General features: G+C 47.8%; 1 protein-coding gene and 1 pseudogene across 1 annotated transcript; one reads left to right on the top strand and one right to left on the bottom strand.

The window, feature by feature from the left end:
• Positions 1-9477: 9477 nt before the first annotated feature.
• Positions 9478-15297, bottom strand: LOC129080587 (60S ribosomal protein L35a-like; annotated as a pseudogene).
• A 6040-nt stretch (positions 15298-21337) lies between these two features.
• CDK5R2 (cyclin dependent kinase 5 regulatory subunit 2) lies at positions 21338-23385 on the top strand. The gene has a single exon (XM_054586151.1). It carries the CDS (start codon positions 21338-21340, stop codon positions 22445-22447), a length of 1110 nt encoding a protein of 369 aa, XP_054442126.1. The 3' UTR covers positions 22448-23385.
• The last annotated feature ends 1783 nt before the right edge of the window (positions 23386-25168 follow it).

The raw sequence follows: 25168 nt of genomic DNA, 5'->3' as shown, positions 1-25168 counted from the left end.
TGGTGGGACCCAGCCCTCTCCAGGTCATCCCGGTCACATACTAATCTTTCATTTTGCCAACGAGCCATGCTCTCTTCCTGATTACAGAGCTTTTGCGCATACTCATTTCTTCACCCACTGCATATAAATATATATGAAATATATATATGTACTATTTTATTTATACTAATATATATGTTTATATAGTGGCACCTGTGTGTGTGTATAGTTGGGGGGGACCCCCCCCGCCCCAAACCAGGATTATCTTCTAGAGGGCGGGCCCTTTGTAGTGCCGGCTTCCCCTGCTAGGTGAGTGTTCTAGGAACGCATCTGTGTCAGTACCAGCTGGCGTTGCTGTGAGAGGATGCGTTCAGCTGCAGTGAATTTTTTTGAAGACGTAACAAGTTTTCCCTTTTCATGAGGGCACCTGCCCACACTGCACTGAGTGTTCAGCAGTTTTTGACCAAAAAACAACATGACCCCCATGCCCCACCCTCCCTAATCACCTGATCTTGCCGTGAGTGACTTTATTTTTTTTTTGGTTTGTTTCCCCCCTGAAAAAAGTCCTCCAAGTGAAGTGTTTTTGCATTGTGGAAGAGGTGAAACAAAAAAGGGCAGAAGCACTAAAAGCCATCAAAATTGACGAGTTCAAAAACTGAGCAGTGGTAAAAAGTCTTGATAGGTATATTGCATCACATGGAGATCACTTTGAAGGTGACTGCAGTTTAAACATGTAGGAATAAATACAAAAATTTTAATAAATAAATTCTGGGGTTTTTTTGGTGGGGAGAAAGACAGGGAGAGAAACATTAATGTGCAAGAGATACATCGATCAGTTGCCTCTGGCACACCCCCAACTGAGGGCCTGGCCTGCAACCCAGGCATGTGCCCTGGCTGGGAATCAAACCAGCGACCTTTTGGTTTGCGGGCTGAAGCTCAATCCACCGAGCCACACCAGCCAGGCCCTATTTATTTATTTATTTATTTATTTTAAAAATAACAGCTTTTCTGAGGTACAATTCACATACCATGAATTTATGCACTTAAAGTACACAGTTCAATTTAGTATATGCAGAGTTGTGCAACCATCACAGCAATTTTAGAACACTTTCATCACTCCGGAAAGAAGTTCTGTACTCATTAGTAGTCACTCCTCCTCCTCCCTGCTAATCTTCCCCGCCCTAGGCAACCAGTCTTTTTTCTGTCTCTATAAATTTGCAAATTTTGGACATTTCATATAAATGGAACCATATATTATGTGGTCTTTTGTGACTGACTTCTTTCACTTAGCATAACATTTTCAAGCTTCATCCGTGCTGCCATGCTGAGGCATGTAGTTTATTTCCTTTATCTTCTTTTTAAAACTGAGGTTTAATTGGCCTATACCATTGTGTAAGTTTAAGTACTTATTTCTTTTTATTGCCAAATAATAATAGTCCATGTTATAATATATCACGTTTTGTTTATCCATTCATCAATTGAAGGACTTTTGACTATTATGAATAATGCTGCTATGAGCATTTGCATATAACTTTTTTGTATGAACATATTTTTATTTTCTTGAGTATATACCTAGGAGTAGAATTGCTAGATCATATGGTAACTCTATGTTTAACATTTTGACAAACTATGCGACTATTTTTTCGAAGTGGCTGCACCATTATACATTCCCACCAGCACCATATAAAGGTTTCAGTTTCCCCACATCCTCGCTGTTACGGGTTGAATTGTGCCTCTCCAAAATTCACATTGAAGTAATAACCTCAAGTCCCTCATAATGTAAACTTATTTGGAAATAAGGTCCAATTGCAGATGTAATTAGTTAATATGAGGTCATATTGGAGTAGGTTGGCCTCTTAATCCAATATGACTGGGGTTCTTTATAAAAAGAGGCAATCTAGACACAGAGACTCACACTCAGGGAGAATGCTGCGTGAAGGCGAGTTAAACTGCCACAAGCCAATAAACTGCCAGAAGCTGGGCAAGAGGCTTGGAACAGATTCTTCCCGGCACCTTTGGAGGGAGCATGGCCTTACTGACACTTTGATCCCAGACATCTAGCCTCTTATAAAAACAAGACAACAGGCTCAAAATGGAGTCACTTGTGCTCAGCCCCAAGTCAACAAACTGGGACTTAATTAATTTCAGCTGTCTGAGAAATGGAACCGACACCCCCCTCCCAACCAGTCAATTGGGGATCATCTGATCAGCACTAATTAGGTGATCTGCCCGATAGACCCCTGCCACTCCCTAAAGGAAAGCAGCCAACCCACTTTTTGCCTAGTGTAACTTTATCACTTCTGCCTATAAAGGTGTTATACAGCTCCTGGGAGCACCTCTCTATCTGCTAGATTGGATGCTGCCCAATTCAAATCAATGTTTGCTCAAATAAACTCTTAAAATTTTAAAAATATGCCTCAGTTTATCTTTTAACACCCCCAAAACTGTGAGACAATAGATTTCTGTTGTTTAAGCCACTTGGTTTATGGCACTTTGTTATGGCAGCTTTAGCAAACTAGTATATTCACAAACACTTATTATTTTCCATTTTAAAATAGTATTATAACCATAGTTTTGGCAGTCAAGTGGCACCTCATTTTGGTTTTGATTTTCATTTCCTTAATGCAAATGATTTTGAGCATACTTTCACATGCTTATCAGCCATTGGTATATCTTAATTGGATAAGAGTTTATTCAGATTCTCTGTTCATTTTTAATTGGGTTGTCTTTTTATTATTGAGTTTTAGCAGTTCTTAATATATTCTAGATGGAAGTTCCTTATCAGATATATATGAGTATTTTGCAAATATTTTAAAAAGATTTTTACTTATTTATTTTTAGAGAAAGGGAAAGGAAGAGAAACACTGATGTGAGAGAAACATTGATTGATTGGTTGCTTCTCAAATGTGCCCTTACCAGGACTGAACCTGCAACTCAAGTATGTGCCCTGACCAGCAACTTTTTACTTTGCCCGATGATGCCCAACCAACTAAGCCACACCAGTCACAGCTTAAAGCTAGTGATTTTCAAGTCTGTTTCCTACATAGATGACTCTCCTAAGCTACAGTCCTGCATATTCAACTGAAAGACTGTGTATATTGGTGGTGTTGAGAGGAGTGTTCTATAAATGTCAATTAGGTCAAATTGGGTAATAATGTTACTCATCTTTACAGCAAGCAGGCAACAAGACAAAACAAAACAAAAAATCCCAGCTGCACTGTAGATGTTCCTTCTGATTAGAGATATCCATTCATTAAACATTTATTGTTGTCTCCCAGGCACTGTTCCAGGCATTGAGAACATAGCAGAGAACAGAACAGATTCCAAGAGAAGGAGAGAGTCCAGAAACATAACAAAGAAATAGAGAAATACTCAGGAGTGTCTGTAGATTTGAACTTCCGATCAACACCACGAGAAAAGGAAAAGAGAAGCAGTGTTGTATTTGCCACTGGGCACTATGAAACTGTGCCGTTGCCTAATTTCATTTTAGCAAGCCTTTACTGTGAGCCTTTTATGTGCCAGGTGCCACATGTGGAGGTGCTGGCCCGGAGATGAAGAAGATGAGGTTTCCACCCTTGAAGAGCGCAGTGTGGGAGAGAGGCAGGTAAGCAGATAAGTATCTCACAGGTGAGTCGTGCTATGATGAAGGTGTGAACAAAATTCCGTAGAGCATAGTGACTAACTCTGCCCTGGGTGTCAGATAATGTTTGATGGAGGAGGAGACATTTCAAGTGGTTCTGAGGGAGGACTAGGAGATGAACAGGTGGAGAGGGGTAGAAAAGACATCTAGGCATTTGTGGGTAGGATGGCCAAGTTACAGAGAGTGTCCAAGTTCTGAAATACGGACTGCTCACGGCAGCCCGGCCCCCTCAGACAGCGGTGGGGTGGGAGAGTCCACAGGAGAATGATTTACTGAAGAGGAGGATTGAGGCCTGTGTTGCTACCAGTTCGAATGACTGAGTTGATACGCAACCCACCTACTGTCTCTCCCTGCAGAAACCATCCAGACATATGCTGCAGTTTTTCTACTTTAAGTTAAAGTGTCACAAAGACTTAAAGTGCTGCTGCTGTACACGATTGGGGAGGGGGTGCAAATTGATACAACCCGTAAGGAAGGCAGAGAGGCAATATCTATCAAAATTATAAATGCTGCATACATTTTGTGACCCAGCAATTTCACTTCTAGGAATTTACCCTAGAAGATGCACTTACTCATATGTGAAATAACTTATGCACATGTATCTATCACATCATTGTTTGTAATAGCAAAATACTGGAAACAGATGTTCATCAAGAGGGGCTTGGTTAAGTAAAATGTGGTATCTCTTTAAAATGGGACACTGTTCGGTCTAAAAAGAAAATAAAGAATAAGATACCTCTTTATGTCCTGTTCAGAATGATGTATTGTCAAATGAAAAAAGCAAGGGGCTGGCCCATTTGTGTAAAGTGGGGATGGAAAGCATTCCAGTCCTCCATGGAGCGCTCCAGTGACTGAATTAAAGAACCCTGGGCTGTCTTTCCTCCAGACTCCTTGTGATGTGTGATAAGAAACTCCGTATTGTTGAAGCTAGCTGAGAAGCGAGTCTTTTGTGACTTGTAGCCCAAAGCATCCAGATACATAACTCTGAAGTCTACGGAGGTCCTTGCGTTTCGATCTGGAATATGCAGAACAGGGGAGTTTAATCTTTGACTTGTAGAAAGTATCCAGTTTACCCCATTTTAACTCTGTTGGGCACTTCCAAGTGCATCCCCTTTCTGGATGATTTAAGCTCTGGACCTCAGAGCAGCCAGCCACTCACATGATACAGCCATGGGAGTTTCTGTGCAGAGATGCAACCTGGAAGCATTCAACCTGCCTGGCTTCATTTTTTAAAAGATTTTATTTATCTTTAGAGAGAGGGGAAGGAGGGAGAAAATAGGGAGAGAAACATCGAAGTTCAAGAGATACATTGATCAGTTGCCTCTCACATGCCCCCAACTGAGGACCTGGCCCACAACCCAGACATGTCCCCTGACTGGGAATTGAACCTGGGACATTTTGGTTTGCAGACTGGTACTCAATCCAGTGAGCCACACCAGCCACGGCTTGGCTTCTTTTTAATACAACCCCATCAAAGCTAAAACCTAAAAGACTGGCAGTATATTTGTAGTTAGGGGACAAGAGGGCAATGCACCAGATGCTAGAATCAAGCCTTATAATGTGGAATTCAAACAACCCACTCTCTACCCACAGGAGGACCCAGATAATGCAGACTTACCCTAGTGACTACAAAGCTGAGAGCTCTCTAGATCAAGCCATGTAGTCTGAGAACTTGTCCACACAACTAAAATTGTCCTGTCAGTATCATCAAGACAATTTTAAGGACTTACTTGACTTGTCCATTCATTAAAAAAAACGAACATTTGTTCCCTGCACTCTGTGACATGCTAGGAATACGACAGTGAGCAGAACTGAAATGGCCTTGCCTTTATTGACTTACAGTCTAGAGGAGGGGATGGCAATTAGTTGAATAATTATCAAATAGGTATACAATTATAACCCAGTTAAGTATTACAGAGGAAGGATTCATGGTGGAAAAGAGTAGTTAAGAAAAATACCTATTTTAGAATGGAATCAGGAAGGTCTGCCTGAGGAAATGACATTTGAGCTGACATCTAAAGAATGAGTGGGAGTTAACTGGATGATTGTGGGAGAAGAGCATTCCAGGCAAAAAGAATTGTTCCTGCAAAGGGCATGGGGTGGGGTTTAGGGGGAACATGGAACACTCAAGGAACTGGAAGAAGGAGAATGTGATTAGAGGGCAGAGAGTGAGGGGTTTTGCTGAAAGGTGAGGCTGGAGCCTGGCAAGGCAAAGCCAAGAGGCATGTAAAGTATTTTGCGAGAGCAGTGGAAGACACTTGTGGCACAAAGTGTTAGTTTCCCCTAATATCCATTTCCCCTCTATTCCTTAGTATTCAAACCGCAGAGTTTTGGCTCCACACATGGCTACCCAATTAAAGACCATTTCCCAGACTCCTTTGCATATATGTCTGCTCATGTGACCAAGTTTTCACCAATGGGTAGTGAGCAGAAGGGCAAGCCTTTTCTCCTATTTTCTTCTCATTGGCTAGAATGCAAACATTGATGGCGGGGGCTGGAGGACCCACCCCAGCCCATGAGATGGAAGCCCTATGTTGAGGATGACAAAGCAACAAGATAGAGGGAACTGGATCCCCAGGACCATGGAACAGCCATAGCAGCCCTGGGCCATTAAACTTAGACTATAAGTGACACATTGATAAACTTATAACTTGTTTAAACTACTGTTTTTTGGTCTTTATCATAGAAGTTATACCTATATTCTTAGTGACTATTTTAGATTGAATATTTCTGTTTTCCCCAGTTCTGTATGTTGAAATCCTACCCAATGGTATTAGGAGGTAGGGCCTTTGGAAGGTGATTATGGCATGAGGGTAGAGTCCTTATGAATAGGATTAGTGCTCTTATAAAAGAGACTGCCAAGAGCTTTCTCACCCCTGGACCATATGAGGACACAGTGAGAAGGTAGTCATCTATAAACTAGAAAGTGGGCTCTCACTAGACCCCAAATCTGCCAGCACCTTGATCTTGGTCTTCCTACTGTCCAGAACTGTGAGATAGTATTTTTGTTGTAGCAGCCTGAATGGACTCAAATGCACCATTGACAGGTCCCAGGTGATGGAATCAAATTTGCACTTTGAAGTGATCATTCTAGCTACTCTGAATGGACAGTAAAATCAGTAAGAACAGTCAGGAGACATCACAGCCCTCCATTGCAGAGGATGATGCCTTGTACCTACAAAGTAGCTATCAAGAAGGGGCCAGACCTCATTAGAACATCTTTTGCCTGGTATAGGGGAAATAACATGAACTCTAGCCTTGGGGAGAGCTAAGTTCTACTCTAGGATGCCATGACCTTGGGCGAGTTAGTTAGCATCTTATCTGTAAGTTCAAATTAAGATTTTTTTTTATGAGGAATATAGCAAATTGTAAGGCACTCTTCAAATCTGAACTGCAATAACAGCTCTTCCCTGGGTCTCCAGCCTGCTCATCTTCCCTGGAGATTTTGGACTTGCGAGGCTTCAAATCACGTAAGTCGATTCTTTAAGATAGATCGATCTCTCTCTCTCTCTCTTCACACGCACACACCCTTCGTTTCTCTGGAGAAGTTCGACTAATACAGGGGTAAACTTTCTATTGATTTGTAATATACATAAAACAAAGTGTACAAATATGAAGGGCACAGCTCAATGAAATTGTACAAAGTGAATATACTCAGTCAACATCCACAAGAAGATATGCAAGGTGTGTCTAGAAGGTATCGAGCCATATATTATGAAAAAGAGAGGCATTTGTGGAAGATAGAAGATACAAGAAATGTGTCTAAGACAATGACTCCCCAGTCTCCTTCAAAGTAGGCACCTTGGGACCTCACACAGTTCTCCCAATCCCTACCTGCTGCCCTGTCGTATTTTCCTGAATTTCAACAACGGTCTGAAATCTCTTCCCTTTAAAAGGTGATTTAGCTTTGGGAAAAGCCAGAAGTTGCTAGGCTGTAAGGGGACTGAGTCACCTGGGCTATTTGATGTTTTGCCAAAAAACTGCATGAGACATGATGCATGAGTGGGCATGTTGCTCTGATGCAGCTGCCAATCACCAGTTGCCCATAACTGTGGCCTTCTGAATCATCTGAATAGTTTCCACGGAGGAATGTTCAAGCTTAATGCAAATTTTTTTAAAAAGATTTTATTTATTTATTTTTTAGAGAGAGGGGAAGAGAAGGAAAAAGAGGGAGAGAAACATCAATGTGTGGTTGCCTCTCATGCGCCCCGCACTGGGGACCTGATCTACAACCCAGGCATGTGCCCTAACTGGGAATTGAACTGGTGACCCTTTGGTTTGCAGGCCAGCGCTCAATCCACTGAACCACACCAGCCAGGGCTTAACGCAAAATTTGATGCAGATTCGTTACTCTACTCATTCAGTTACTTTGAATGCAACAGCCACGTAGTACACATGCTCACTCAACAGCGTCTGCCACCCCCACTGACTAGTACAGTGAAGTTGTCATTGTTCACACATGTGTGTTCCAGTCCACTCTCCTTGGCTGCCAAGTTACATGATGTTGTGCAAACCATTTTAACAATGGCTGGACTTTTTCTGGACAGACCTCATATACCTGAAACTAATATAATGTTAGTTATATTAGCCAATTATTTCTCAATTAAAATAAAAACACTAAAAGCCCATGCATAATATTTACAACAAAAATAGGTGGCAAGGTATTTCCAGAAACCCCAAAATACCAGTGGACAAGGACAAGGCAACAGCACCTGCATGGAATTGGCATCCGTGCAGAAGAAAGCAGAGAATAGTGAGCTTCTGATGGAACCGAGAATAGGAGGATACCCTAATCACCAGTAGGTGCCCATGGGTCAATCTGAGAAAGTAACAGAAACTGGGACAGCTTTTCTGGTCTGTATCATAGAAGTTATAGCTATATTGGGTGAGAGCAAGCAGCCTGTGGCAACGTCTGAAATCAATGGAGTGCGCTAGCAAGATGAGCCATCAGGGCTCCCTGAAGGGACAGCATCTTACATGGAGAAGAAAATGCCAAAAGAAGCAAAATTGAGCAGGTTAGAGACAACAAAGATAAAGGCAAGGCCCAGATAAAAATGGAAAGGTAAGCAGAGCCAAGAAATCTTAGAAAGCATGCTGCCATCTTTTTTGTTACTACATGAAAGTAACAGAAAATGGGACTCTGTGAAGTTGGAAGAGCTATCCTGGCCCACACTGCCTTCTAAAAGTTCAGGAAAATGAATTTCATGTATAAATAAGCAAAGAAAAGTATTGAGGCCAAACCAATTACAGAGTTGTAAGAAAAGAAAAAGCAAAACCACAATAATATCTACAGGCAAAGAAAGCATGTCAGAAAGACATGCCCTTAAAGCAAATAAAAACTGTAACCATAACTATTTGGGAAGAAGATAAAAGATGTTAAAAATAATACAAGACATAAAAGAACAACATAAATCAAAGTTAGAGAAACTCTGAAATGAGGTAACAACTCAGAAAAGAATCAGAAGTGAAAGGAAAAAGTAATTTCAGAGGGGAAGGCTAAATTGGAAAAACACTTGAGTGAATTAATACAGTAGATAATGCCTTTGGAGAAATGGGGTGAAAAGAAAAAATACATTAAAAATTAAAATGAAATTTTATTTTTATTTTATTTTATTGTTTTACTCTTTAAAATAGATTTTATTTACTTATTTTAGAGAGAAGGAAGGAAGGGGGAAGAGGATGAGAACCATTGACGCGTGAGAAAAACATTCATCATTTGGCTCCCGTTTGCTTCTTGACCAGGAACTAAATAAACCTGCAATTCAACCGTGTGCCCCCAATGGGAATCCTTCCAGTTGCCAGAGGGCCCCCAGCCACCTGAGCCACACCAGTCACGGCTTTTTTGCTTTTAAGTAAGTTTAAGTCCTCGAGGGGTACAGCATTGCATGGATTCTGTGTCCAATGGCCTTAGCAGGAAGGTTGCTTCGGAATTTCGCATGGACCATGCCACTGTTTCCATTAGCACGAGTCACCTTTCCCTAGATGACTCTGTTTTTGTTTGGTTTACCATCAGGAGTCACTGTGTTGTTCTTTGCTTTGTACACATAAGCACATCTCTTGCCCAGATAGAATTCAGTTTCATCTCGAGCATAAACACCTTCAATTTTAAGAAGAGCTGTGTGTTCCCTCTGGTTCCGGAGACCCTGTTTATAGCCAGCAAAAATGGCCTTGGACCACAGCCTTCCAGATGTACTTATCGTTGTAGAAGTCCTGTTCCCAGCAGGCCCCAAAGTTCAGCAGCAGAAATTCAACTCACCTCTAAAAATTAAAATGAAATTTGAAAAGAGATAAAAAGGATTCAAAGAGAAAATTATAAATATTAAATATAGACAAATAACACTCAACACACAGTAAATAGAAGTCTCAGAGGGGGAAAAAAAAATCAAAGCAAGGAACAAAATTAATCCAAAGGGGAGATCCACACAGTAGGGAACTGAAATCTCAGACCAAACCTCCACAAGAAACTGAGGCCTTCTCCTGCCAGTGCCCTCTTGAGTGAATTTGGATGTGGGGCTTCCAGTCCCAGTCAAGTCTCCAAATAGTGCAGTCCTCTCTTTGTAGCCTTCATTGTAACCTCATGAGAAACCCTGAACCAGAACCATGCAGCCGAGCTACTCCCAAACTCCTGATCTGAGAGGCTGTGAGATAAGTGTTTATCATTTTAAGCCACTAACTTTCAGAGTGATTATTTACGCAGCAATTGGTAATGAATATAATGAGCATTAGGGTAGCTTCCAATATGGGACTATTTCAAATACCCCTCCTTGCACATCCTAACATATGTCTTGTGGTGAGTATATGTGCATTTCTGTTGGATATAAACCTAGAAGTGAAAAGTTGGGTCACAGAATACACTTATGCTCAGCATCAGTAGATATTGCAGTAGAAATAGAAGTGTTTTCCACAGTGCTCATTATCAATTTACACTCTCACCAGCAATATATAAGAGTTCTTGTTACTTATAATCTTATCCACACTTGCTATTTCTGTCTTTTTAATTCTAGCTATTTTAATGGTTTGTGATAGAATCTCACTATAGTTTGTTGTTTTTTTTTTTTTTTTGAATCCTCACCCAAGGATATGCTTATTGATTTGAAAGAGAGAGAGAGAAAGGGGGAAAGAGAGAAAGAGAAACACTGATGTAAGAGAAACATCGATTTGCTGCCTCCTGTACATGCCTCTAACGGATGGAACCCCCATCCTAATGTGTGCCCCGACTCGGGGCCCCACAACCTTTTGTTGTACAGGGATGATGCTCCAACTAACTGAGCACCTGGCCAGGGCCTCACTGTAGTTTTAATTCACGGTAATTTTAATTCACATCTAATTCCCTACCTAATGGTGTTTAGCACCTTTTCAAAAGCTTAATGTCCATTTAGACATTCCCATCTATAAAACATTTGCTCAAGTCTTTTACCAATTTTAAAACTTGAGTTGTCTATCTTTTTTTTCTGATTAATTTATTCTTTTTATTATTCTGGCCTGCTCCCAGAACATCAACAGTTCAGATATCAATATAGTATAGTTTTACTTGTATAAAGTTACAACATGAACACTGTCTTTCAATAGAGGGATATACACATAGAAGGATAGCTCGCTCGCTCTAGAGACAGACAGGCAGAACTCTGAGATGGCCTCCTTGGCCCCTCTTTCCCACGTTACTCCCATTATTATGTAATGTTATGTAGCAAAAGGGATTTTTGCTGATGTAATTGAAGTTACCAATCAGTTGACTTTAAAATAGGGAAATTATGTGGGTGAGCCTAACTAACCTAATAATATGAATCATTTAAAAGCAGGAAGTTTTGCCCTGGCTGGTGTGTCTCAGTGGATTGAGTCCCACTGGTCTGCAAACCAAAAGGTCACCAGTGTGAGAGGTCACCGATCAATGTATCTCTCGCACATTGGTATTTCTCTCTCTCTCTTCCTTCCTCTCTCCTCCCTCTCTAAAATTAAATAAACAAAATCTTTAAAAGCAGGGAGTTTTCTCTAGCTGTTCACAGAAGTGGAAATTAAAAACATTCCTAGTGTGAGAAGGATTCCACGCACAATTACTAGTGTGTGACCTCCAGGAGCCGAGAGCAGCCCCTGATTCACAATCTGCAAGGAAAGAACCTCTGTTGTACAGCCACAAAAAACTGCTGCCAACCTAAGGGGGCCTGAAAGCAGACCCTACCCCAGAGCTTCCAAATAAGATCCCTGCCCTCTGGACCTCTAACCTACAGAAGTGAGCTTATAAATGGATGTTGTTTAACCCTCTAAATGTGTAAATTTGTGGTAATTGTTATGATAGCAATACAACACACATATTTACTTAAACAGAATCTACGTATGTAGTAAGAGAATAAAAAATATATGGAAAGGGTAAACACCAAATTTAGAATATCGGTTATTCTATTGGGGGGTTGGTGATAGGAAGAGGAGGCTATTGGGCAGTCAGAGATAAGAGGATTAAAGTGTATAAGGCAGTACTTTATTATTTAAGCTAAGTGGTGGACATGTTGTTTTATTCTTTATACCTTTTTGTATGTCCCATATATTGCATAACAACTTAAAAGATTCTTGATCATCAGTCACAACCTAAAAACAGTAGAGATGCCAAACTTTGAGGAGCCCTTCAGACTTGGACAATGAGTTCCTCCAAAGGACTGTGCTAGACACCTTCCATTTTCTGGAAATATGTAACCTTGGAGGGAAGATGAAGCTGCCATAAAAACTAAAATTGAATTTCCTTCTGCCCCAAAGGGATTGGGCTAGAAATCAGATTTAACAGAGAAAGAGAGAGAGAGAGAGAGAGAGAGAGGAAGAAAAAAAAAACATTTCTTATACAGTCAAATTTGTGGAGTAAATGAATGAGTGGAAAGGTGGATTATGAATAGATGTCCAAGTACCCATAGAATCATCATCAAAATTGTATACCTGGGCAACAGAGTGAGATAGGAAAATATTGTTCCATTGCAGAATATAACTCACAAACTATATGACAGTAAATAGTCTTGGAGTTTAAAAAAAAAAAGTCAGATGTGAACCATGTTGTAACTGAAAATTTTGGTTTGACTGCAGCTCCAGCTACTCCCTGAGAGAGTTCCCCATAGGCAGACCAGGTTAGGATTCTGGAGCCTGGATGAGAAGCCTAGGGCAGCTTAAAGCTCAAACCTACCTCCACCCCTGCCCCCAGAGACCCTGTGCTAATGGCCTTCATAACAACATATGATTCCGTGTGGCCACAGCCGCCTCTTACACTGGTTAGGGGCAAACTTGATTCAGAAGCATAATGGAGGGCGAAGCATCAAATTTCTTATTTGAGCAGGAAGCTGATACCTAAGGAATGCAACCTGGCAACAGCCCAGAAAGACTTGACAATTGTACAGGCTGTCAGGAAATGGCTTTCCTATCCCGAGGCTGTTACTTTGAGGAACGGTCATGGGACCTGTGAAAGAACTCCTACCACCAGCTATGGTTGGAGGAACCCAACAGGAAACAGGCCTTGGGGTCAGAACCCAGGCTGTTGGTCAGTAGTGTCTCTTCCAGAATTAGTCCTTTTGACAATCGTATGTAAGAGACCACCCTCCTCAGTTACTGAGACCAAACATGCACTTCTCTAAAGTTATGGCACGTTTGTAGAAGGAAAATTTCCAGGCATGAAATTCTATTAGATTCTTTCTTTTTTCTTTTTTTTGCTTGCAAATGTTAGATTTGCTACTCAAATTATCTTATGATTAGAAAAAAGGTGGGGAGGAGGGGTGTTTATTGGCTCATGGACCTTCATAAGCAACAGCTGGATCCAGGGGCTAAAATTACATCAGGAAACTCTCCTTCCATCTCTTGACTGTGTTTCCTGCGTGTTGGTTCAGATGACTTCTGTCCATGTTGGGGCAAGAGAGTCACCAGAATCTCAAGGCTTTCATCCTACCAGCTAAGCGACTTCAGAGAAAGGAAAGCATCTTTTTCCCAGCAGTTATAGTAAAACTCCAAGAATTGAGTGTCATTGGACTGGGTTGGGTCACCAGCTGTGATCCGTTGTGACCAGGATGGTAGCCGGGCAGGTCCATGTCTTGAACCCACCCCTGGGGTCCTGGGAGGGATGGGTCCCATGTAGATCACATGGATATGGAGTGTGGGAGAAGTGGTTTCCCAAAGGCAAATTAGGTTACCCGCAGCACCGGGAGGCTGGATGCTCAGCCGCAGCAACAACAATGGCGCCTAACAGAAAGAACAGGTGGGATCTAGCCATCTCCCAGGTTTTCCTTCTCCCCTTAACATTTTCTGATAGTGATGCCACCTTGAGCCCATCTGAAGAAATTGTAATTCCATGGGGCCAAGATAGAGCCCAGAAATTTTATTTTTACTAAGCTCCCCGATGTGTTCTGCTAGGCAGGGTAGTTTAGGAAGACACCAATTAATGTAAGGGACAACTTTCTCTGCTTCCTACTCAAAACCGAGTATATGAAGAGCTCTAGCTTATAAAAGTAGAATTGTCTTTTTTACTCAAAGGAGGTCAAAACAAAGAGTTGTCTTTACATTTTGAAATTAGGAAGAGGAAAGTGTAAATTAATGAGCCTGTTTCAAAGCCTATGCCCCACCTGTCCCAAATCTTGGGCAAATAGCAGATACACAGAAGTGGCTCCTATCCAGCTAAGATGTTGGGGCAGTGAGCAGGCCCACCAGGGTTCTTCTACAAGCAGTAATTCCTTAACCCTCACACCCAGAGGGCAGGAATCCATCATTGTGAGCAGGGAGTTGCCGAGGCCGGGCTCTGCCTTGGGAAAGGCGGTTATCATCAGAGCTTGGAGTCGGGCAGGGAAGGCCTCAGACTGCAGAGGACATAAACCGGGTAGAGGAACTGGACCTCAGTGAAAAACGTTTTAGCCCTGGCCGATGTGGCTTAGTGGATTGAGCACCGGCCTGTGAACCAAAAGGTGGCCAGTTTGATTCCTGGTCAGGTCCCATGCCTGGGTTGTAGGTCGGGTCCCTGGTTGGAGGCAACCGATTGATGTTTCTCACACATTGATGTTTCTCTCCCTCTCTTTCTCACTCCCTTTCCTTCTCTCTCAAAATAAATACATAAATAAATAAAATCTTATTTAAAAAAATTGATTTTAGCCTTAGCTGGTGTGGCTCAGTTGGTTGGAGTGTTGTCCCACGAAGAGAGGGGTTGCGGGTTCAATCCCCGGTTGGGGCATTACATGAGGCAACCAAACGATATTTCTTTCACATCGATGTTTCTCTCTCTCTCCCTTCCTCTCTCTCTAAAAACAATGGAGAGAAATGTCCTTGGGTGAGGATTAAAAAAAAAAAACCTCCTGCCAGTGGTTACTTAACCAGTGAGAACTCAAGACATCCAGTCCCACCCTCTATAACTAAATGTAGGACACTGATCAATTTACTATAGTTTATTGTTATTTTTCATATCTCTGTCATCTCTGCAGTACATTCTTTGAAGGTGGGAGCTCTTTTTTCGTGTTCCCAGCATCTAACCCAATACTTTGTATGCTATAGTTTCTCAAATAGCATTTGCTAAAATTGATTGAAAAATTTTCTAGAACAATTTCTCAAATTTTTCAAGCCCTTGAAAAGCAGAACTAAGCCTACATGGAGTCTCTGGAGCTTTGGAGAGATCGCAGGTGTATGACGAGTAGCCAGAGCACATACCCTGAAAAGCACAGGCAGACCAGCATGGCGCCTGGCACATAGAGTTCACAAAATTAATGAGGCCTGTGGTGGCCAGAGAAGGGGACCACATGATGCCAGACATGATGCCAGGTCTTTGTGGCCTCAGGATTCAAATCAAACAGCCCCCAAGAACAATCTGAGTAGGAACAGCTACCAGCACAATAGCCAAGAAGAAAGGACAGTTATAAATGCAGGTCTCAAAAGCCAACCAAAAAGAAATGTTAATTGCACTCTGGCCATTAATGAAGAATGTTCTAGAAAAAAAAAACAAAACCCCAAAAAGCTAATGGTATAAGTCAAGCAAACCTTTCCTGCTCTGTGAAAATAATGATGACAATATAACTTGTAATAACTCATTTTTTTAACACAAGCGTCATGTACATGAAATATATAAGCATTGTGAGATTAAATAAAATCTTACAACAACCCCTTGATGGTCCACTTTTATAGGCCTCAGAAGAATTAAGAGACTTGCTCAAGTCTCCCAAGCTTCTAAGTGGAGGGGCTGGATTTGATCCCAGACCTGTTTGACTCCAGAATCCACAGAGGATCCCCACACCCCAAACGTCTATGCTATTTGTGAATAAGTCAGATCTCTTTCTAGCTTCTCCCTCTGTTAACAAGGAATCTGGGCCAGTGAGCTCCTTGTTCAGTCCCACAGGAGGACTAGACCCCAGGGCTCAGCCTGTCTCAGGAGGCAGCTCCTGGAACTCCAGGGACCCTGAGTGGTTCCTGTAAGTCAAGAAAAGAAAGGCTCTTGTGGTCATGACTAGAGACTAGGGACCAGGTACTATGCAGGATTTCTTGGGGGTCCGATGAAAGTGAGCCTGGGGGCACAGAGGCGAAGGCTGTGTGTGGATCCAGGGAACATCCCAGCTAGCGTTCTCGAAGGCCCTTGTCTTTCCCAAGAGTCTCCAAGAGGAGGGTTTTCAGAACTCACTGGGGCTAGGCCAGAGGAGAGGGTACCCCCTATGCCTGGGCACAGGGATGAGAAGGCAGGACTCACGGAAGGTCTATGCTTTCGGGACACAATTGAGACGGAGGAGGACAGGGGCAGGGAAAGGGCCAGAGCACTGAATGAAGACCCAGTCACAGCAGCAGCTTCACTGCAACCAACTGCCTGGTTGAGATGGAAACGCTGATTCCAGCTCCAGCCCCCAGACAGGCTAAGAATATCCCTGAAAAGCAGCAGCCACCACCCCCGGTCCTCCTTGATCTGCTCCTGCATCTGGAGTGCTATGCTGGGTGCAGGCAGGGCAGGGAAGAGACGTGGGCATGGCGGTGGCCAGAGTGCTGTTTGGGGCGGGGGTGAAAGGGAGGAGGCAAAAAGAGGGGCTCAGTGGCAGCAGGAGGAGGTGAACCGAGAAATGAAGGTACTGGAGGGACTGGGCAGGAAAAACTGTACTGGGGCGGGGGGTTTGGGGGTGGCGGGCAACAGGGAGGCGAAGGCAGGGGCTAGGGGGCCAGAAATAGAAGACCCAGGGGTGAGGATGGGGGAAGGCTGATGGGGGGCCAAGGCTTTATTAGGGAAGGAAGCAGAGCTTATGGCCAGGAAAAGGAGCCCCAGCTCCCCCTTGTCCTCCCCTGACCCTTAATCCTGGGCCCTCCGGCGTCTCAGCATCAGTCCCTTCTCCCACTGCACCAGGGCACCTCTTCCTCATCTGTGCTTATCAACTCTACTCTCTGCTCTAAAAAAAAGCCCTACATTTGGGCTTCCTCAATTAAGTCCTTCTAGCAAGGGACCTGCTGGAATGGAAAGACATTGTGAAGGTGAGGGTCTCCCTCCTGGCAGCTAGCAGCACCTCCTTGGTCAGGTTCATCTCTCTGCTCATCCCCTTTCCCTACTCCCAGCTATTGCCTGGTGTGGGGGGCGGGGGCGGGGGCGGGGGGGAAGGGTGCTCCCTCCTTTGCCTTCCCAGGGACTCTCCTCCTCACCCGGGCTCCCCTTGGAAGAGCTGGGCTGGTGCATATGCTCTCCCTTTGCACAGGGAAGGAGCTGAGACCCTGGACGGGGGTACGAAATGGGAGGCAGGATGCAAAGTCCAGAAATTCAGATGCCCAGGCTGAGTCTCCACCCTTGGCGTGTTAAGAATCTGCATAGTCATCATTCTCTTTGTAGGGGTCCCTTGGAGATAGGAAGGTGCAATGATCTTGGGTTCTGGGATCTCTGGCCTTGATGTTTACTGGGGAGACCCTGGACCTAGTCATCTTGGCATCCTGTCCTTTTTCTCACCACCTTTCAGTGGCTCCTCTAAAGCCTGGATGAGAACCAAAGCCCCTCTCTCCTTTGTCTCCTCCGCTAAACTGCAGAAGTGCAGGCCTCACTCGGGTACTGCACGCACAGAGACTGCGCCCATCAGGCCGAAGCAGACGGGGGAGAACCAGACAGGGCGGGAGCTAGAGTGTGAAACAGATTCACAGGACAGATGTATTTAGAATCAGAACGGTGAAACTGGAAGAGGCTTTAGGAATCATTTTCAAGTTCAGTCTCCAAGATGTTTTCTTACTTCTTTAGTATTCATTTTTTTATCTGATAATAAAAGTAAAATATATACAGTCCCTACATTTTAATATGAAAAAGAGAGAGGCCCAGAGAGCTGAAATTACTTCCCCAGGTCGACAGTTTATAAGTCAGGGCTAGAACTCCTGCCTCCTAGACTATGGACTCTCAGAAAGGGACATGGATACAGCCAAAGGGCGTTAAGAGTCGGAGCAACATTGCCTGGTGATATTTTCTCAAAGGTGGGGCTCCTCTTCCCAGGGGTCAGTGAAGAGCTTATCTCGAAGGTGAAATTGTGATTCTCATCACTAAGGCCATGTTTCTACATAGGCTAAAACCTTGGTCTAGGCCCTCTAGTTCTTGGTTTAGGCCTACAGTTCTGCCCTTGAAGAGCCTTCAGAAATAACTGCTTCTTTGGACAGGGCATTGTTCTCCGGAGTGACAGAGACAGACAAGGAGGCTGGCTTCAAGGGGTTCTCGTTTAAGGAGTCTAACACAGCCGGCACTGTCCCAGAGGAGCATGCATGTCCAGGAAAGGGCAGTTGCAGATGTGGAAGGGATGTCACTGTCCTTCTGCAAAGCCAACTTTCTCATCAAGTCTTTCTGGTTTCACTACACTATCCCTTTTGGCCTCCACCCTATTGAGACATAGCCTCCCTCTCTTCTCCCTTAATGTCTCCAGCTTTTTTTAAAAAAAGATTTTATTTATTTATTTATTTATTTATTTATTTATTTATTTATAAAGGATTTTATTTATTTTGAAAAAGAGGGGAAGGGAGAGAAACATTGATGTACAAGAAAAACATCGATCAGGTTGCCTCTCACACGCCCCCAGCTGGGGACCTGGCCTGAAACCCAGGTATTGAACCTGTGACCTTTTGGTCTGCAGGTCAATGCCCAACTCACTGACTCACACCAATCAGGGCTCCCCAGCTTCTTTAATAACAGAAATGCTATCACTCTTTATGGATTTGTTTTTATCATTTTGTCCATTTTTCCTTTACAATTCCACCCATATCCATCCTGCATATCTCAGACTAGGGACTCATAGCCCAGCCCTTAACCAAGTTGTTCTGTAGCAGCTGCTGTTGGGGGAAGAGGTTAGAAAGACTGATGTCAGGAGCATTGGGCATTAGGTCCCTTCCAATCGGTCCAAAAGTGCTTCTTAGAGGAGGTAGGATTTTAAGAGCTTGACAGGAGAAGGCAAGGGAGTGGGGTTTTGGGGGGTGGGGGTGGGGGTGGGAGTTCAGAGATTCAGGAGGGATACCCACACTAGAAGTGTGGAGAGTGGGTGAGCCACACAGTGGGTCTGAGGCAGAGCAAGGTGAAGGATGAGAACGGGAAGTGTGGCCTTTTAAAGTACCTGTTCCAGGGACCCTGAAGCAGAGGAGGAAATTCTTGAATCTGACCCAGAGGACACAGGAGATCACAGCTGTGCCTGAAGGGTGGGGTGCCATGGCGGTGACATCTGCGGGTGCTGCATATAAGGTCTTGTCCTAAACAGCAGCAGCAATAGGCCTTATGGCAGTGAAGGACTCCAGGGAGCTAGGAGGACCCACGTGCCATTCTGAGCCACGTGCCTGGTGTTTCTGCAAGTGCAACCTAGTCTCTATGGGGCCTGTCCTTAACTACCCGTGAACCAACTGTTCCTTGAGTGTCAAATAGAGGCTGACTCAGAAGCCCTTGTAGGAAGGAGTGGGACCCATTCTAGGAGCTGAAAAAACAGGATAATGGGGAGGTTGAGCAGGTCAGTTGGGCTTTGAAAGAACAAAGATCAGATCTAAGTGAGCAAGGAAGACCCTGCTGAGACAATGCACATGGGCTCTGAGTTGGTGGGGGGTGGGGGGGGCAAGTCTGCATGGGTGCAGTGGCAAAAAAAGAAGGGGGGGAATCAAGACAGGCATACCACAGGCCTTCAGAAGGGTGTTAGTAAGCGGGGACTGTGGGACATCTGAGAAAAGCTGGTGGCCGGAGCTGCACCTAAGAGGATTCTGGAACAGCCTACCCAGAATGACCCATATGCTCACGTGCATACCTAGCAACCCTGACAGCAGTGGATCCTTGAAGCTGCGTTGGTGGTCTGTGAGGAGCTTGGAGGGGACTCCAGGGCCAATTCTGAAGATTTTGCTGAGTCTGTAGGCAGGGGCTCCTCCCGCCTACACCTCCACCTTCAAGGCCCACTTAAGAAGCTGGAGCCTCCTGTGCTGGGGAGCCAGAGAGCAGGCCTGCAGAACGGTGGACACTGTCCCGCAAGGCAGATGCAGCCCAGAACGAGCTGGGCTCAGAACCTGCAGATAAGCCTTGGGGACTCTCGAATACAGGACAGAGGCTATGTGGGCACTGAGGAGAGGACAGACAGACAGGCATAGAGAAATGAGTAGCACTCAGCCTAATAGCTTGCAGCTGGGAGTGGGGACAGCTGGGACCTTAATGGCAAGAAGCATTTAACAATGAAAACCCTGCTCAGCTTGGACCTGGGGCAGGGATGGAGGTCGTGCCAACCCTTTTGGGCCTCCCTCCACTCAGACCCTATCTACTGCCTGAGTCAGGGGAGACCAACCCATCCAATTTCCAGCATTTTCCCAGCCATCAACCATCTATCACCCACCCAAGTGTGGGATCAGGGCTTGTTGGTTGGGATGGAGAGCACAAAAAGAGCCACCCAGGGACCAGAACGCCAGGACCTCTCCCCACAGAACTCAACTGCAGAAAATCAGGCCAAAAAACGCGGCCTCAGGGACATGTATGAGCGTCTTGCGGTCCTTGGAGCAGGGGCCCCCAAGAAGGTGGATTGTGATCTTCAGGAAGACTCGTGCCCTGCCAGCACCCCATCACAGGCAGAGCAGAAATGCTCCTACTGCAGCCCTCGTGGCGGCCTCGTGGGGAGGTACGGGAGGGGAGAGCTAAGACGGAATAGGTCAGACGGCCCAATTGAAGGAGCTAGTGCAGCGCGACCCAGCTGAAGTCGAGGAGCCCTGATGAGGGCACTCACTGCCTATGCTGCCCCCAACACACAGTCAAAAGGGAAGAGAGACTGCTCCCGTGGTTTCCTTTCTACCGCGATCCAGGGCCCTAGGAACTGCATGGAGAAGTGGGAGCAGCCACACCACCTCCCCAGCTCCGACACCCTATGGGGGTCCTGGAAGGACAGCCACCTCCTCCTCCTTTCCCCTTTCTGGGGAAGGGAAAGGACCGACGACCGAGGGTGGGGGTGGGCGGGACTTGGGCTTGGCATACGAGTTTCTATTGGTCAGGGGAGCTGCCGGTTAGGGGGACAAATCGGGCGAGGATTGGCTTCGTGAGGCGGGGCGCGGCGCGGCTACAGAAGAGGCCCTAGGGGTGGGGCTGACGCTGCAGCTGGCGCAGCTCAGACTCTGAGCAGCCGCCGCGGAGCAGCCGAGCAGCCAGCTTTCCCCGCCCGTTCCCGCGCCCGGGCCGGGGCTAGGCCCCCCACTGCCGGGTCCCCGGGGGCTGCAGCAGCAGCGGCGGCAGCGGCGCCGCCCGCGGTTCCCGCCGGGGCCCGGGCGCCGGCCCCTCTCTGCAGGATGGGCACGGTGCTGTCTCTTTCCCCTGCCTCTTCGGCCAAGGGCCGGAGGCCCGGCGGGCTACCCGAGGAGAAGAAGAAGGCGCCGCCCGCGGGGGACGAGGCGCTGGGGGGCTACGGGGCTCCGCCGGTAGGCAAGGGCGGCAAAGGCGAGAGCCGGCTCAAACGGCCATCCGTGCTCATCTCGGCGCTCACCTGGAAGCGCCTGGTAGCTGCGTCTGCCAAGAAGAAGAAAGGCAGCAAGAAGGTGACGCCCAAGCCAGCGTCCACTGGCCCCGACCCTCTGGTCCAACAACGCAACCGCGAGAACCTTCTCCGCAAGGGCCGGGATCCCCCCGACGGCGGCGGCGCCACCAAGCCCCTGGCCGTGCCCGTGCCCACAGTGCCCGCAGCCGCCGCCACCTGCGAGCCGCCGTCGGGGGGCAGCGCGGCCGCCCCGCCGCCGGGCTCGGGAGGGGGAAAGCCGCCGCCGCCGCCCCCAGCCCCTCAGGCGGCGCCGCCAGTGCCTGGCGGCTCGCCGCGGCGGGTCATCGTGCAGGCGTCCACAGGCGAGCTGCTGCGCTGCCTGGGCGACTTCGTGTGCCGGCGCTGCTACCGCCTCAAGGAGCTGAGCCCGGGCGAGCTGGTGGGCTGGTTCCGCGGAGTGGACCGCTCGCTCCTGCTGCAGGGCTGGCAAGACCAGGCCTTCATTACGCCTGCCAACCTGGTGTTCGTGTACCTGCTGTGCCGCGAGTCGCTGCGCGGGGATGAGCTGGCGTCGGCCGCCGAGCTGCAGGCCGCCTTCCTCACCTGCCTCTACCTCGCCTACTCCTACATGGGCAACGAGATCTCCTACCCGCTCAAGCCCTTCCTCGTGGAGCCCGACAAGGAGCGCTTCTGGCAACGCTGCCTGCGCCTCATCCAGCGGCTCAGCCCGCAGATGCTGCGGCTCAACGCCGATCCCCACTTCTTCACGCAGGTCTTTCAAGACCTTAAGAATGAGGGTGAGGCCGCCGCCGGCGCCGGGGGTCCATCCAGTGGGGGCGCGCCCGCGGCCCCCGCCGCCTCCTCGGCCGCCAGGGACAGCTGCGCGACCGGAGCCAAGCACTGGACTATGAACCTGGACCGCTAGGGATACCCAAAGGCCAAGCCTGCCCCCCGCCCCAGCCCCTGACACACACTCGGAGCCCCCGGGACCATCAAGCTGTCGCTGCTGTTACCGCTGCTCCGCGCCCCGGCCGGAGGAGGAGCCGCCCCTGCCCCGCAGGGGAAGGCGGAGGCCTGGAAGCCAGAAGCCCAGGCGCTGGATTTGCTGGGCGTAGGGTGGGAGTGGGGGATGACCGCGAGAAGGGGACCCCCTACCTCAACCTTTCTGTCTACGCCCCCATCTCTCCAACTCTGCCCGGGTCTCCCCCTTCCCTTCTGTGTCTGTAAGTCCGTCTTCCTCGTCTTGTCCATTTCCTCACTTCCTTCCTGTACCTTCCCCTTCCCACCTCTCTGCCTTTCCAGCTGCCGTTCCTTGGGTGGGTATTTCCGTCTCCATCTCACCCCCTACCTACCTTTCTTTGCCCCCGTTTCTCTTTCTGCCCCTGTGTCCCCGTCTCCCCTTCTTGTTCTCCTTTTCTTCGCTCTTGGCCTGTGTCACCACCTTCCTCCCCGTCTGCCTCCCCCACCCTGCCTCTGTCAGCTTGCATTTATTCCCCCGACTGAGCCCCCTACCCTTCTCCCCAGACCAAAAGGAACGTGAGCTCGTCATTCGGACCGACGGAGGTGCGTGGGGGACTCCATGCACCTCCAGGGGCTCAGACCACGGCCAGGATGGTCGTTCGCCCCACCCCCACCGCCTCTCTGTACCTTTCCAACGTGTTGCATGCCGGGAGCTGGGGGGACAGGGATGCTGACTCCAGGAGGCTGACCTTCGGGCGCACACTCAACCCAGGAGTTCACCCCGGCGGCAACGGCACCTCAGCGAAAGGATGGGAAGAGACAGAAACTCTTCTTGTTCACGGGGAGGGGTACCCCCGTTCTTATCCTTAGGTGTTTTTGTTTTCCTCCCCCTTTTAATTTATTCGGTTGTTTCTGGAGGGTGGGGGTGGGGGAGGGTTGGACCGGGAGCTGTCTGAGGTGCTGATCTGCGGCCGGACCGGAATCCTCCTGGGAGGGTACCCGGGACGGGGTTGGGCCTGGTGCCGTATCCAAGGTGCCAATGATGCGGGCCGACGGCGCGGGCCGCACTGTCTGTCTGTCCGTCTGTCCGGGAGATAACTATAAAGCGCTGGAAGCGCCTGTAGACGGTCTTGCGCCGGCTTTTCTTTGGGCCCCGGGAGGGAGGGAGCGGGAGCAGGAGTGGAACTGTCACAGACAGGGCAGGAGGGCCTCCATGGGCCCCGTGGGGAAGGCCGCAGCCCTGAGAACTGCTACTCTTTCGGCCGCGTTTACTGCCACCCCCACAACCGTCTCCATCTTGACTGACCTAGCTCCATTAATGGCCGGTCTGTTTTTGGATTAAATAACGAGGAAGTTGTTCCCCTTTTACAGCGTGGTCCATGGAGGCAGAACTGGCTAGCTATTATGGCTGCTTTTCTGTTTTCCCTCCGTCTCTCCCCGCCATGTGCCCCATCAAGAGTCCAGCCAGACCTAAGTCTGTGTTCCCTACTCTTAGGCGGGGCCTGTTGCCACACGCAGGCCCACGCCCTTCCCCCCTTCCCCTGGGCCGCTTCGAGGCTGCTCCTGTCACACGCCTGCCCAGAGCAGCCTCGGGAGCGCCAACCCTGCTTGAGACCCAGACCTGGTCCCCTAGTCCCAGGGAGGCTAGGACACCGGCAGCCTGGGAGATGGGAGTCGTTCTTTGGGACTGAAAGAAGAGAAGCAACCTGTTTAGCCTGAGATCCCTGTTTGGTCTCCCTTGCCTTGTTAGGCACATGGCTAAGCGCTCCGTTCACTCTTTCATTGGCCCGAGGAAGCCTATCTCCAGCACGGCGCTGGAGCTTCTGACCCTGGCCGTCGCGAGACGGCCAGGACCCTGCACCGTCTGGCAAGGCCGGCCAAGGCAAGGCTCGCTGTCCGTGGTGCTGACCGCGAGCTCGGGCGCGAGGAGAGGGCGGTGGCCTGCAAGGGCAAGAGGAGTGGCGGGCTGGGCCTGAACCTGGTCTTCCGCTGAATTTGGAAGTGAGGTGTGATCTGCTCTGGTGGCGAGTTACAGGAGTCTGGCCCGAGAACCCAGGCAGGCCAGCTTCCATTTGCCCTCCTGCGAGACAGGCTTCCACTCCCCCCACCGCCTCGGGCCGGGCCCGTGCACCCGGCCGGGAGCCGGAAATCCCCAGCCCAGATTTGTGAATCGAGTTCCCGGGAGCGGGGAGGAGGGAGGGGGAGAGAAGTGGCGGAAGGAAAGGCGGGAGCAGACGCCCATTGGCTGGAATTTGGCGCAGTCAGCGCGGTGCCGTCATCTCTCAGTTTGGACAGAGGGAGGGAGGAGCGCAAGGGTCACCCCGCGGCTGTCGCCATAGTAACCAGACTGAGCGGGTGGGCGGGGCCACCTTTTCGATCTCCCATCTCTAGATAGAAAAACAATCCTAATCTACCTTATTTGAGACTAGTTAACAAGACTGCTTGATTGGAGTTAACTGCGTTAGAAGAGCCTAAAGCAAGTGAGAAAGAGATCAGAGAGCCCACAGATACCCCCAAACATCCTGCCCTTGGGGGTGGAGGGTTGTAGATAATGTCCCTGAACTTATAGGCGGAGCACACGGTCCCTTTACTACACACACACACACACACACACACACACACACACACACGCATCCCTCTAGGAACCTGTGGTCTGGCACTTGCAGACCTAGAATGAGAAAAGTCT

The sequence above is a fragment of the Pteronotus mesoamericanus genome, unplaced genomic scaffold (assembly GCF_021234165.1).
Source record: "Pteronotus mesoamericanus isolate MK-2021 breed Mesoamerican mustached bat unplaced genomic scaffold, CSHL_Meso_final contig_90, whole genome shotgun sequence".
NCBI lineage: Eukaryota > Metazoa > Chordata > Mammalia > Chiroptera > Mormoopidae > Pteronotus > Pteronotus mesoamericanus.
This window is presented reverse-complemented; position numbering and strand designations above follow the sequence as displayed.

Excerpts from the sequence above, each read along its gene's own strand:
- CDK5R2 (XM_054586151.1), top strand. The coding sequence starts at position 21,338 with ATGGGCACGGTGCTGTCTCTTTCCCCTGCCTCTTCGGCCAAGGGCCGG.